Source organism: Dromiciops gliroides, chromosome 3, assembly GCF_019393635.1.
Source record: "Dromiciops gliroides isolate mDroGli1 chromosome 3, mDroGli1.pri, whole genome shotgun sequence".
Taxonomy (NCBI): domain Eukaryota; kingdom Metazoa; phylum Chordata; class Mammalia; order Microbiotheria; family Microbiotheriidae; genus Dromiciops; species Dromiciops gliroides.
Window position 1 is genome coordinate 351,832,913 of NC_057863.1, and position 14,925 is coordinate 351,847,837.

The 14,925-nt window shown below is 36.5% G+C and overlaps 1 protein-coding gene across 1 annotated transcript; it reads left to right on the plus strand.

Annotated features, from left to right (window-relative positions):
- Window positions 1-1,947: 1,947 nt before the first annotated feature.
- LOC122747597 (olfactory receptor 6M1) lies at window positions 1,948-2,895 on the plus strand. The gene has a single exon (XM_043993528.1). The coding sequence runs from the start codon at window positions 1,948-1,950 to the stop codon at window positions 2,893-2,895; it is 948 nt and encodes a 315-aa protein (XP_043849463.1).
- The last annotated feature ends 12,030 nt before the right edge of the window (window positions 2,896-14,925 follow it).

Below are 14,925 nucleotides of genomic sequence, written 5' to 3' on the forward strand. Positions count from 1 at the left end.
GGTCCTCCTGAATCCAGGGCCGGTGCCTCATAATGCTTTTAAATGAATGAAATAAAATATTTTTTCAAAGCAAATTCACAGGCCCCAGGTTAAGAACCCTTGCAAGATGGTGAAATGTTCTATATGTTCCTACATGTGAAGGACATTATGGTAATTACTTCAGGCCCCCAAACATTATATGGTCTATAAAATAATATGCATAATGATTACTCAAGAGTTTGGCCTAATTATCCACATGGGGAAAAAAGTGGATGAAGAATGTTTACCATCCAAAGATATTCAATTCCATCAGTCCATAGAGTTGGTGCCTCAGTATATATATATATCTTGGACAGATACTGTAGATGGACATTTAAATTGGCCAAAAACTGAATGGAAGAGGTGAGAGCACCAGATCTTATTTGAAAAATTGTGAAACAGTCTCAATTAGAAAGGCTTTCCCGTGAAATGAAAACCCATTTTTTTAAACAGCAATATTCTTCCAGTGTTACTGTGTGACTATAGTTCATGAAATATTGTCTTTTCCAGGGAATCGAAATTGTAGGTCATGTAAAGAATAATGGAGAAATGGGTTCTGCATGTAATTAAGGTGAAGTACATAGCTGATCATGAATTGAACTCAAGGCATCATAAAAGATATAAGACAAGAAGTTGAACCCTTCATATAGCAAGAAAGAAAGGAAACAGATGAACAGCCTGTATATTGTGTTGGAACCTAACTAATGTTGAGACCTACCTAAAGGAGGGCACCAAGTATGTCATGTAGGCCTTGGGTCCTTTATGGAAGGATGTAGAGAAGAGTTACCTGTGGTAAGTCATAGATAACTCTGTTGTGATTTATACTGTTGAGGGAAGCACTGCATTGATGAGATCCCAGATTCACTTCAGTATTTTAAGTATAAACTTTTTTATTGTAGATCACTCCTATCCCAAAAAATTGATCTCACTATGTGAATGTAAAGATATAAGATTCTAATTTTTATAATTTTCCTGGTTTAATTGGAAAGTCATAGTAACATCAGATTCAAGAAGAAGAAGAACTCTAAGATTTAATATGGTAAATGTAATACACAGGGACAGAGATAGTAAAGGAGAATCATTTGTTGAAATCTTTCTGTCTATCTAGAGGCTGCCAACTGCCATCTCCTCCTGAAAAAAAAATGATAGAAAAAAGGGGAGATAATCTGATCCAGCTTATTGATGGGAGAACTTTGTAGTGAATAACAGAGGACAGTAACTATCCAAAATAAGTTACCTTAAAAATAGACTGAAGAGCAGGAAACAGCTCTGGGCTGAGAGTAGATGGAGGAGTGGTGGGAAGTGCTTTTTCTGGCAGGAAGGGAACCAGGAAGGGGATGGGGAGGGAGGTTTACTAAGTATTTAAATATCATAGGAGGCCAGTAGAATATAGACTCCTTGAGGGTGGGGACTGGTTCATTCTTTTCTTTATGTCTGCAGCACCTTTTCACATAGTAGGTATTTAATAAATGCTTGTTGAATGGATGATAGTAATTGCAATGGGAATTGAATGGTGAGAAAGATTACAAGCAGAAATGTGTGAGGTGTGTAGAGGAAGAGGGGGGAGCAGTAATAAAGAGGAATATTCCTTGTAAAGAAAGAATTTAAGCAAAGACCTAGAGCTAGACAGGAATAAGACAAGTTTTAGGAACAGTAGGTATTATGATATGGCTACAGCACAGAATGTAAGAAGGGGCTTACTGAGAGATGAGGTTGAAAGAAAGGTAGGAGTCCAATTTGTGAGGTTGGGAGCCTCCATGTCTTTATCATGTCCCTAGTTAGTGGCAGAACTGGAAGTATAACCTAAATCTCCTGACTTTCCACTCAATGTCCTTGCACAACAGCTTTAGCACAGATGAATGAGCACATAGGCTGACCTTTCTTCCTTTGCTAGTTTTCAGCCAAAACTCACAGCCTGGAGTAAAGGCCATGGAAAACCAGAGTATGGTGACTGAGTTTGTTCTGGTCGCCTTCCCTGTTCTCCAAGAGCTGCAGACTTTCCTCTTCGTGGTCCTCTTGTTAACATACATGCTAACCAGAGCCGGAAACATTGTCATCATTTCCCTGATCTGGACTGATTACCGTCTCCACACTCCAATGTATTTCTTCCTCAGTAACTTATCTTTTTTGGATATCTTGTTCACTACTGTCATTGCCCCCAAGTTATTGGCCTGCCTTCTTAATGAGAGAAAAACCATCTCTTTTGCAGGCTGCATCACACAAACATATTTCTATTTCTTCCTGGGCACGGTCGAGTTTATCCTTTTGGCCGTGATGTCATTTGACCGCTACGTCGCTATCTGCAACCCACTGCGTTACACCATCATAATGAACAGTAGAGTCTGCCTCTTGCTAGTTCTGGGTTGTTGGGTGGGAGCTTTCCTCTCAGTATTGTGTCCAACTATTGTGGTGTCCAGGTTACCCTATTGTAACAAGGAGATTAGTCACTTCTTCTGTGACATTGCCCCTCTGTTACAGATTGCCTGTATAGACACTCATCTTATTGAGATCATCAACTTCCTTTTGTCTTCTGTGGTTGTCCTGAGCTCCCTGGTACTCACCATTGTATCTTACAGCTACATCATCTCCACTATCTTGCGTATCCCCTCAGCCCAAGGCCGTCAGAAGGCCTTTTCCACCTGTGTCTCTCACATCACAGTTGTCTCCATTGCCTATGGAAGCTCCATTTTCATGTATGTGAGGCCTAACCAGAGCTATTCACTGGATTTTGACAAAGTAACTGCTGTCTTTACCACAGTGGTGACTCCTCTTCTGAACCCTTTCATTTATAGCTTGCGGAATGAAAAAGTTAAAGAAGTCTTGAGAGAGGCTATCAACAGAGTCATTTCCTCACTTCCACAAAGATCTCGATGCTGAATTTGTTGGGGGTGGAGGTTTAAGACCTTAAAAATGTTTTGCCTTTTGATTTCTGCTGTGTGAATTATATCAGTGGTCCAAGAGCCTGAAACTGTTCAGACAAGGTGAATAGAGGGGACCCCCACATCAGTGGTGATGGCCCTGAAAAACTCATTCTAAATTGAAGGAGAGTTTCTTGTTGTCTTGTGCACAGAGTGGAGACTCAACAAATATTTTTAATTGATACTGAACAAAGCAGCTAGAAAATCTGTCCTTATTTGTAGGTAAGAAAGTCATAGGAGCATAGGGTTTAGAGTTGGAAGAAACCTTAGAGACCACATAGCTCAAGGGTTCTTAACCTTTTGTATGTCATGGACCCCTTTGGCAGTCTGGTGAAGCCTATGGACTGCTCAGAATCATATTTTAAAATGTATAAAATAAAAAACAGGATTACCAAAAAAATTATGTTTGTGTCTCAGCAAATGAATTGTCACCTTGGACTTCCTGCCAGTGCCCACAGATATTTTATGATCCAGCTCCTTATATTCCATATTCTTATCTACCACAATTTCTGGGGCTTGGCCTACTCATTCCCTACATATTAAGTGTATTTGCAGTTGCATTAATATCAAACTGACCTAAAAATCTATGAGGTGCTTAGTATCATCTTTCTCCTTTTCCATTATCCTGTTACTATTCCTGGGTAAAGCAAAAGGGGAATACGTGGACTGTGGATCATTTTGCATTATTATGTTTTATGGGTCACTATGATCATAGAATTTGTTACCACATTTGAACCTCTTCATACTTAGCTAGAGTGATTCTCCTATAGGCTCTTTTTTTGAGACTTTATCAAAAGCCTTTCCAGTTTATATTATGTCAACATCCCCTTCAAGAAAGCAGAATCAACTCTTCTCATTTATTTCATTCATATTTCTACAGTCCTTCTGGCAAGGCTTGGACCACTGCCATCCATTAGGCCATTAGGGAGGCCTAATCTGCTAAAGATCCTTGGAGTTTCATTTCTCCACAGCATGAGGAGAAAAAAAAAAACGTTGCTAGATCAAGAGTGGAGGGCAGTGTTTTTCCAATACATTGAGGATTTTAAAAATCTCTGGGGGAGGGCTATGAGAGAAGAGTAGGAGTGAGATTTGGAAAGAGAGCACACAGGGGCAGGCAATATGGCAGATGAAGGGGCTTCTAAGGAGTCTGACTTTAAGCCTTATTGTGGCCAAAGCTTTTTCCTTTCCCTGACTAGAAATTTGATTTATTAAGAGAATCCATGAGAGAGTGACTGAACTTTGGATTTTCAGAGAAACTACTGAAACAAGGAATAGTGAATCTCTTTCACTCTCTGATTCTCCTTTTTGTTTTATTGCCCCAGAAAATAGGTGGCAAGATTCATCTCTGAGCATTTCTTTACTATTTAAAACTTTTATTTACTGGTTATTTACCTTTATTACAATGGCTTGATAGATAAACATAATTTTACCTGGCATCTGAGTTGTGTTGGACCTCACAATCAACTGTGGCAATTAAAAATATGAGAGACATAGTTTCTGGGTAATTTAATCATTTTACTAATAGGCCATCGGATCATTAATAAAAAGATACTCAATGGCTGTGTCTCTTAGACCAAAGATCCATAATGGCAGTGGGGTCAGAGCTTATATGCCCCTCTAACTGTAGATGGTCCATCACATAGCAATCAAATCTAATTAGTCAACAGAAATCAAATCCACTTGATTAAAATGATTGTAGGTATATTATATTAAAATGAAGTCTTGGGATATGTGGCTTAGGTCACTCAAATTTTGGTCAAAAAGACATCAGAGAAAGAATGTAGAACCCACCCAAGCTGATTGGAGCACAATAGCTTTCACCTGGATGTGTTTTGAATGGGCCTGACCAAGATAAATCTTACTTTCATGGACAATTGGACCTTAGGAGAGGTGAGGGAGAAGAAAGAACTAAGAAAGAAGGAGGAAACATTGCCCCCCGTGAAAATAATTATTTTTCACATAATACATCACCCTGGGGGTTCAGAACAGTCTATGAATTCGATTTTCAATGAATTTTTTTAAGAATTGTTTTTGTTTTGCTTATTTTATTTTTCAGAGAAATAACTGGGACCTTCTCTGAGATGAAAACCTTTACCAATTAATTTCATTCTCTCTGAGCTGATGGGTTGCTTCATACCAGGGGCCTTCCTCTACCTACTAAAGAGGGAGTAGAGACATCAAAGTAACCTCTCCATGGAAACACTATGATGAGGCATCAGAACAGGACTTTTTCTAGTACTTCTGGTGTTGGACAAAGCACACTCCTGAAAAAATATTGCCACCTACTACCACTTTCATGTGCCTTTCCATTGCACTTGTAATTTTAACTCTCCCTGAACTGTGGTGCTCCATGATTCCTCCCTCAGAGAATATTGGTATTAAAGAATCATTCTCTCCATATTACCCAGATGTAAAATGGAAGAGAACAAATGCTGCTGAGTAATAGCTTTTAAAATGATGTTCCTTCCTCTGACCAGAGAATATCTGAATCTTATACATTATTTTCTCCTAGTTCAGGTAAGTCAATTCTGAGAACAAGAAGATGGGCCAATTATCTTTCCATATCCTAAAAACAAATTTCTTCCTCAAATAAGGATTAAATGAGATAATGGATATAAAACAATTTTAAAACCTACAAAGTTCTGTCCAAATATAAGTTAGCATTATTAAATGAAATTTACTAAAAATAACTTGTTGGTTTTTTCCCCTCAACATTTGCTTTTGTGGTTGGCATTTTCATAAGAGTCTATGTCTTCTCTTGCTTTCTATTGGCTTTCTGTTGTGAGGTTAAGACTTCAAGCATGTTAAAAGTCAGTTGAGGTTGATACAGTCATTCAATCCTTTTTTCCCCCACTCAAATCTTGTATTTAATTTTCATGGTGAGCAGAGTTCTGCTAACCAGGCAAGATCTTTTGAAAGTCTTTCCTCCTTTGATTTTAGATAAGTGATCACCATCATCATTGGTTTCTGACAACTGGTTGTCAAAAGATTGAATTTAATTCAATAGACACTTTTAAAACCCAACAATAGGGGCAGCTAGGTGGCACAGTGGATAGAGCACCGGCCCTGGAGTCAGGAGTACCTGAGTTCAAATCCGGCCTCAGACACTTAACACTTACTAGCTGTGTGACCCTGGGCAGGTCACTTAACCCCAATTGCCTCACTAAAAAAAAAAACAAAAAAAAAAAAACCCCAACAATATACAAGGCACTGGTACAAAGACAAATATGAAATAATGCCTGTCGTCATGGAGTTTACAATCTACTGAGGGAATAAAACCTCTATAAAGATAAATAAACAAAGAGCTTTTTTAAGAAGGGAGACAGCATGTACCACCAAATTGATCAGAGAGACATCTTCATTGAAAGGTCACCATTTGAATTGAGCCCTAAAGGAAGATAAGATTCTATGGGCATGTAGATGAGGAGGAGGAGGAGGAGGAGGAGTAGCAGATGAAAAGGTTAAGTTTCTGGAATAGCAACTAGTAGTCTACATGGTCTGGAATGCAGAGTTTCTAAAGGGAAATGAAATATCTGGAAAGAAAGGTTGAAGCCAGATTATGAAAGATTTTAAATACCAGGATTTTAACCTAGAGGCTAGAGTGAGTTGCTTAAAGATTTTGAGTAGAGTTGTTTCATGTTCAGCCCCGTGTATTAGGAGGATTATTTTGGTGTCTGTGTAAATGACAGATTGGGGAGGGTAGAAAATGGAAGTAATATGATCAGTCAAGAAACTATTATAGATGAATATGGTAATGTTTTACAAAATTGCACATGTATAACCTATATCTGAGGGAGGGGGCAGAGAGGGTGAGAAGGAGGGATAGAATTTGGAACTCAAAACTTTAAATAAAAATATTTAGTATCAGAGAGAAAAAGAGAGACAGAGAGAGAGAGAATTGCAATAGTTTAAGTAAGAGGCAATGGGGGCCTGAACAGGCTAAAGGCAATGTGAGGAGAGAGGACAAGGATGGCAAAATATGTTGTGGCCATAGAATCTGTAATACATGGCAACTGAATAGTTATTAGGGGAGGAGGGTTGTGGGGAAGCAGGAAGAATTCAGGTTAACTCTAAGTTTGCAAACTTGGGTAAGAGGTAGTGGTAGACAAAGGATGTGCTGGTAGATGTTTCTCTGGAGGAAAAAAAAAATGTTCCTGACACACTGTTAAGTTTAAACTATATTATTAACATTTTTTCCAATACTTTCTAAATTTTAACCAGGGGTTGGCAATTTTTTCTGTAAAAGGCCAAAGAGTAAATATTTTGGGTTTTGTGGGCCAAGAAGCAAAATTGATAATATTGTATAGGTACTTATATAATAAGAGAGAAAACAAATTTCCACAAATTGTTTTATTAATGAAATTCAAAATATAATAATGAGTACAATGTTTCATAACACAAGTTTATTAATGAGAAGAATGGGAATTTTTTAAACAGCCTAGACCCTATCTTGCTTTTGAAATGAAAGTGAAGCATGAAACAGAATAGGGTTATATTCAGGATGCAACATAAAATCATAGAATCACAATCTGGTATAATTTACCAAGAACTGGACCCAGAAAAATATCAGATCAAATCCTAATTCTTCCACAACACAGGCTATGGCACCTGCGGCAAGTCACTTGTCTCTTCATTTGTATAATAATAATAATAATAATAACAATAATAATAACAACCAATGCATTCTGTGAGTCTTCATTTTTTAACTGCAAGGGAACTTAACTGATCTGGTTAGGCTTGGCTAGGAGAAGTTACTTTCACTTAAATAGTTAAACTTTCTTATCTTGTTAAAATGTTACACTAGTATTTGGAAGTAGGAGCTCTCCAAATTCTTATATATAATACCATAACTTACATTAGAAGAATTCTTCAGAAGGCAATCCAACTTGTTCTTGACATACAGAGAGTTGCTCAGATATGTGCTCCCCTTCTTTTTCATTTTTTTTTTTGGCAGGGCAATGAGGGTTAAGTGATTTGCCCAGGGTCACACAGCTAGTGTCAAGTGTCTGAGGCTGGATTTGAACTCAGGTGCTCCTGAATCCAAGGCCAGTGCTTTATTCACTGTGCCACCTAGCTGCCCCCTCCCCTTGTTTTTCAATGTAAAGGAGACAAGTTTTCGCTATTAAACCCACTTTACTAGTAGATACTCAAAGTTCATTCCAATAAGTCCAGTTCCATCTTGGTCTTGAAAGATAGAAACTTTGTTTTCTAAGGATCCAATTACTTGTTTGGTGTTACTAGTTGTCACTGTAGGCAAATACCCCAAGGGATGTTTCTCTCCACACACCCCACCCCTTCTAATTAAAAGTTTGAAAATTAAACCTGAGGGAGGTGGTATGTTAAGCAAAGATTTCTGAGTAGATCCTTTACTGCTTACAGGCTATCTGGTCATAAACTATTGCAGAATTAGATAATAATATTAATAATATGCTAGTACATAATTATATAGGTTTCATTATCTTACAGTTTCTTTCCATATATTATCTGACTAGCTTCTTGTTACCTGTAAAATATGGCAGGAATTATCTTAATTTTACAGGTGAAGAAACTTAAGACTTAGAGAAGTTGAACAAATTACTTGCTCAATCTCCCCTAGCTAGGATTTGACAGAGGCTATTTTCCAACACAGGTCTTCTGATTCTATTTCCAGCATCAAGGTCTAATATTCTTTGTACGTGCCATTTCTCACAAATATCTTTGCACTGTTAGTTGTGCATTTCCAACTGAGAAAAGTCACATCAAAAAGAGATCTGTGCTAATATTGTTTTAAATTTTATGGGGAAAGAAAGAGGGAATTAACAAGTAGATTTTGAATGAGTAGGATAATTTTTATAGAAACTCAGAGATGAAACCAACCACTCTTTGTAGGCATTAACAATGTTTCTGTTGCCAAGGTTCACAACTCAGAATCACCCCTATTTCATCACACTCCTCTGTGTCCACATATTTACCAAGTCCTAGTTAAATCTACCTCCACAACATCTCTTCCATTCATCCCTTCCTTTCAAGCTGTTTCTATAGTTTAGATCCTCAATACCTCTTACATACAATATTGCAATAGCTACCTGTAAAGGAGGGGGAAATGGGGTAATAATTAAGAAGCCCAACTAATCTGTTACACTGGGTCATTCCTTAGGAACATGTATGGGGATAGACCTATCTCCTGGCTTCTTGCTAAAGGGTATGCTTGAAGACAAGCATCATAGCCGAGTGTTTGATTAATCCAAAGATCCCAGCTATGGGGGTATCTAACTATTTTACAAAAACTTCTGGGAAAACCAGAAAAGAGCTTGGTAGAAACTATGCATAGAGTAACATTCTACCATATACCAAGATAAGCTCCAAATGGTATAAGACTTACATATAAAAGTGTGACAAACAAATTAGAGTAACAAGGAAGAAATTACCTTTCAGATCTATGGATAGAGGAAAAGTCCATTGCCAAACAAAAAATAGGATATATCATAGAAGATAAATTAGATAATTATAATTATATCAAAATAAAAAAGTTTTTGCACAAATGAAAAATTAGAATAGAAACACATAACTGGAAGGAAAAAATATTTACAGCAAATCTCTCTGATAAAGATCTCTGATGTATAGGTAACATTCAAATGTATAAGAATAAGAGCCATTCTCCAGTTAATAAGTAATCAAAGACTATGAACAGACCCATTCAGTAGAGTTTAAGAGGAATGACTACCTTTTCTCTATCTCTCTATTCCTCTTTTTGGATGTATTGCTTGGTATTCACACAACTTCCCCCTCTGAATTCCAACAAAGAAGGTGGGGAAAGGGAAGATCTTTCCCCTCCATGTCAAATCAATGGCAACTGGAAGCCCATAGCAGTGAAAACATTTGCTTGCTTGTTTCAGCCTTAGACTAGACCTCAAGTCTCTGCCTTCTTCTTTTGCTTTGTTTCTTTCCTTAAACCCAGAACCCTGAACAAAGATTATTAGATAGATGTTTACAGCCTTAACAACAACCTCATGAATGCAAAAGGTCAGGAACTCTTGGATTAGGGGGCTGGTTGCCTAGCAACAACTTCTAACTGGTAAAGGTGATCACCAGCAGGAGGATATTATCTCATTTGATTTTCAGAACAACCCTAAGGTCGGTACAATTATTATTCCCATTTTATAGTTGAGAAAATTGAGGTAGAGGTTGTGACTTGCTCAGGGTCACAAAACAAGTAAATGTTTGAGGCTGCATTTGAACTCGTTTTCCTGATTCTAGGCCCAGCATTCTATTCATTGAACTATCTAGCTACATCATGAGATAATAGATGCATCAAAGCATCAAAGAATACATTGTCTCCCTACCAAATAATGACAAATAAAAGGATTTACAAAAATTTACAAGCCAGGCCCTGGATTACCAGGAGATCCACACTTGTGGGTTGCTCAGATAACACAGGTCAGATAATTTCACCTTCATTCTTGAAGAGGACCAAAATGACATCACTATGTTGGGGTCAAGTTTGCCCAACTGTGACTGATCAGACAAATATAAGCTCAGAAGGCCCTACCACAGGTCAGGCACAAATCATCTATATGAACACCTGGAGTAGAGATGTCTCTAAATTCATGCATCTCATTTCTTTTGAGCTACTACAACCTGGTAGAAGAATATAATTAGACTTATGGGATACTATTTCGTATTGTAACTATTTTCCAACTGATGAAGAAGTCCTAAAAAACTAAAAACTTTGTCATATGTACCCTACTGAGATAGCAACAACAAGCCTGTGACTTACATTTTAACTCAATCTCATCATACCCTTTTTTATTTTTAAAAATATAATCTAGAGGGGCAGCTAGGTGGTGCAGTGGATAAAGCACTGGCCTTGGATTCAGGAGACCTGAGTTCAAATCCACCCTCAGACACTTGACACTTAACTAGCTGTGTGACTCTGGGTAAGTCACAACCCTCATTGCCCTGCAAAAAAAATCCTGTTAACCTAAAAATATAATCTATATTATATCATTGTTAATATATTTGTCAATAAGATAAGAAAAATAGTAGACAATTTGAATTATAATTCTTATGCTGATAGTAGTACAAATATCTCAGACTCCTTAGATCAGAACTTTCACAGAGATGCTGCTGCTATTGGTTATAGCCTAGCTTCTTAAACACATATGGGGTCATGTAACTGAATGTGGGAGTTGAAAAATTTGGTAACAGTAAAAGGTTATATATACCTATTTTATATACCTACCTACCTGGGGCTTCATAAAAATTTCTTGGGAAAAAAGGGATCATAAGTGGAAAAAGTTTAAAAAGACTATTTCAGTCCAGGTAAGTAGAGTTCATATTCAAAGCCATCCAAATGTTCATCCGATGATTCAGTGTATGATATTCTAAATTTTTATAAATTAATTTAAAAATCAGTACCAATTATCTAGAGGTTTTAATGAGCCTAGATTGAGTATATTTCATCAAAGTAAAATACAGAATAAACAAAAAAATTTTGTCTTACTAGCACAAAAGTTGAGTTAGTAGAACATAGCCCAACAAAAGATGCAACATTTGCTTTTACTTCCATTTCTTTTTCTTTAAGGATGCAACAAAGATCACAATAGCATTTATTGATAAGAGACTCAGAATCTCTCATAGTGTAGATAGAGCTAATGAATGTTTGGAAAACAATTGACTGACCTCATGGTCAACTTTATTTTAATAAAAGTATTTTATTATTTTCCAGTTACATGTAGAAATAGTTTTCAACATTTGTTTATATAAGGTTTCCAAATTCAAATTTTTCTCCCTCCCTACCCTCCCTCCCATCCTCCCCTAGACAGCAGGTAATCTGATATAGGTTATATATACATAATAACATTAAACATATTTCTGCATTAGTCATGTTATAAGAGAAGAATCAGAGCAAAAAGGAAAAACCTCAAAACAGAAAACCAACAGCACCAAAAACAAAAGAAATAGTATGGTCTAATCAGCATCCACATTCTACAGTTCCTTTTTTTCTGGATTTAGAGAGCCTTTTCCATCATAAGTCTTTTGAAACTTTCTTGTACCATTGGATTGGTGAGAAGAATCTAGTCTATCACAGTTGACCAACACATAATGTTGATGATATTGTGTACAATATTCTTCTGGTTCTGCTCATCTCACTCATCATCAATTCATGCAAGTCCTTACAGGTTTCTCTGAACTCCTCCTGTTCATCATTTCTTACAGCACAATAGAATTCCATTACATTCATATACCACAACTTGTTCAGCCATTCCCCAATTAATTGATGGACATCCCCTCAATTTCCAATTCCTTGCCACCACAAAAAGAGCAGCTATAAATATTTTTGTACATGTGGGTCCTTTTCCCTTTTTTGTGATCTCTTTGGGGAAAAGACCTAATAGTGGTATTGCTGTGTCAAGGGTATGCACAGCTTTATAGCCCTTTGGGCATAATTCCAGATTGTTCTCCAGAATGGTTGGATCAGTTCACAGCTCCATCAACAATGCATTAGTGTTCCAATTTTCCCACAGCTTCTCCAACATTTATTATTTTCCTTTTTTGTCATTTTAGCCAATTTGATTGGTGTCAAGTGGTACCTTAGAGTTGTTTTAATTTGCATCTCTCTAATCGATAGTGATTTAGAACATTTTTTCATATGGGAATAGATAGCTTTTGATTTCTTCATCAGAAAACTGCCTGTTCATATCCTTTGACCATTTCTCAATTGGGGAATGACTTGGATTCATATAAATTTGATTTAGTTCCCTATATATTTTAGAAGTGAGGCCTTTATCAGAAGTACTGGCCATAAAGATTGTTTCCCAGCTTTCTGTATGCCTTCTAATTTTGGATGTTTTGCTTCTGTTTGTACAAAACCTTTTTAATTTAATGTAATCAAAGTCATCTATTTTGCATTTCATAATATTCTCTATCTCTTCTTTTGTCATAAACTGGTCTCCTTTCCAAAGATCTAAAAGGTAGACTATTCCTTTTTCTCCTAATTTACCTATGGTATCACCTCTTATGTCTAAATCATGTACCCATTTTGACCGTATTTTAGTATAAGGTGTCAAATGTTGGTCTATGCCTAATTTCTGCCATATTTTCTTCCAGTTTTCCCAGCAATTTTTGTCAAATACTGAATTCCTATCCCAGAAGCTGGAGTCTTTGGGTTTATCAAACAGTATATTGCTAATGTCATTTACTACTGTGTCTCCTGTGCCTCGCCTATTCCATTGGTCCTCCACTCTATTTCTTAGCCAGTACCAGATAGTTTTGATGACTGCCACTTTATAGTAGAGCTCCACATTTGGTACAGCTAACCCACCTTCCTGTGCATTTTTTTTTCATTATTTCCCTTGATATTCTTGACATTTTGTTTTTCCAGATGAATTTTGTTATTATTTTTTCTAGCTCTATAAAATAATTTTTAGGTAGTCTGATTGGTATGGCACTGAATAAGTACATTAATTTAGGTAGAATTGCCATTTTTATTATATTAGCTCTGCCTATCCATGAGCAATTGATATCTTTCCAATTTTTTAGATCTGATTTGATTTGTTTGAAAAGTGTTTGGTAATTGTGTTCATAGAGTTCCTGGGTTTGTCTTGGCAAGTAGACTCCCAAGTATTTTATATTATCTACCATTACTTTAAATGGAATTTCTATTTCTATCTCTTGCTGCTGGACTTTGTTGGTCATGTATAGAAATGCTGGTGATTTATGTGGGTTTATTTTATATCCTGCTACTTTCCTAAAGTTGTTAATTGTTTCCAGTAATTTTTGAGTTGATTCTCTAAGATTCTCTACGTATACCATCATATCGTCTGCAAAGAGTGATACTTTTGTTTCCTCCTTGTCTATTCTAATTCCTTTAATTCCTTTTTCTTCTCTGATTGCTAAGGCTAACATTTCTAGTACAATATTAAATAATAGGGGTGATAATGAACATCCCTGTTTCACCCCTAATCTTATTGGGAAGGCCTCTAACTTATCTCCATTACATATAATGCTTGCTGATGGTTTTAGGTAGATACTGCTTATTATTTTAAGGAAAGCTCCACCTATTCCTAAGCTCTCTAGTGTTTTTATTAGGAATGGATGCTGTATTTGGTCAAAAGCTTTCTCTGCATCTATTGAGATAATCATATGATTTTGGTTAGTTTTCTTATTGATATTGTTGATTATGTTGATAGCTTTCCTAATATTGAACCAGCCCTGCATTCCTGGTATAAATCCCACCTGGTCATAATGTATTATCCTGGTGATCACTTGCTGTAATCTCCTTGCTAATATCTTATTTAAGATTTTAGCATCAATATACATTAGGGAAATTGGTCTATAATTTTCTTTCTCTGTTTTGGCTCTGCCTAGTTTTGGTATGACCACCATATTTGTGTCATAAAACAAATTTGGTAGAACTCCTTCTTCACCTATTTTTCCAAATAATTTGTATAATATTGGAATTAATTGTTCTTTAAATTTTCAGTAGAATTCACCTGTAAACCCATCTGGCCCTGGGGATTTTTTCTTAGGGAGTTCATTAATGGCTTGTTCAATTTCTTTTTCTAATATGGGCTTATTTAAGGAGTTTATTTCCTCTTCAGTTAACCTGGGCAGTTTGTATTTTTGTAAATATTTATCCATTTCATTTAGATTGTCAAATTTGTTGGCATACAGTTGGGCAAAATAGTTCCTAATTATTGCTTTAATTTCTACTTCATTGGTGGTAAGATCACCCTTTTTTCATTTTTGATACTGGTAATTTGGTTTTCTTCTTTATTTCTTTTGTTTGTTGGTTGGTTTTTTTGGTTTTTAAGTGAGGCAATTGGGGTTAAGTGACTTGCCCAGGGTCACACAGCTAGTAATTGTTAAATGTCTGAGGCCGGATTTGAACTCAGGTACTCCTGACTCCAGGGCCGGTGCTCTATCCACTGCGCCACCTAGCTGTCCCCTTTTTTTCTTTTTTTTTTAATCAAATTAACCAGTGCTTTATCTATTTTATTGGTTTTTT

What these genes read in the sequence shown, in the direction of transcription:
- LOC122747597 (XM_043993528.1), top strand. Translation starts at nt 1,948, where the DNA reads ATGGAAAACCAGAGTATGGTGACTGAGTTTGTTCTGGTCGCCTTCCCT.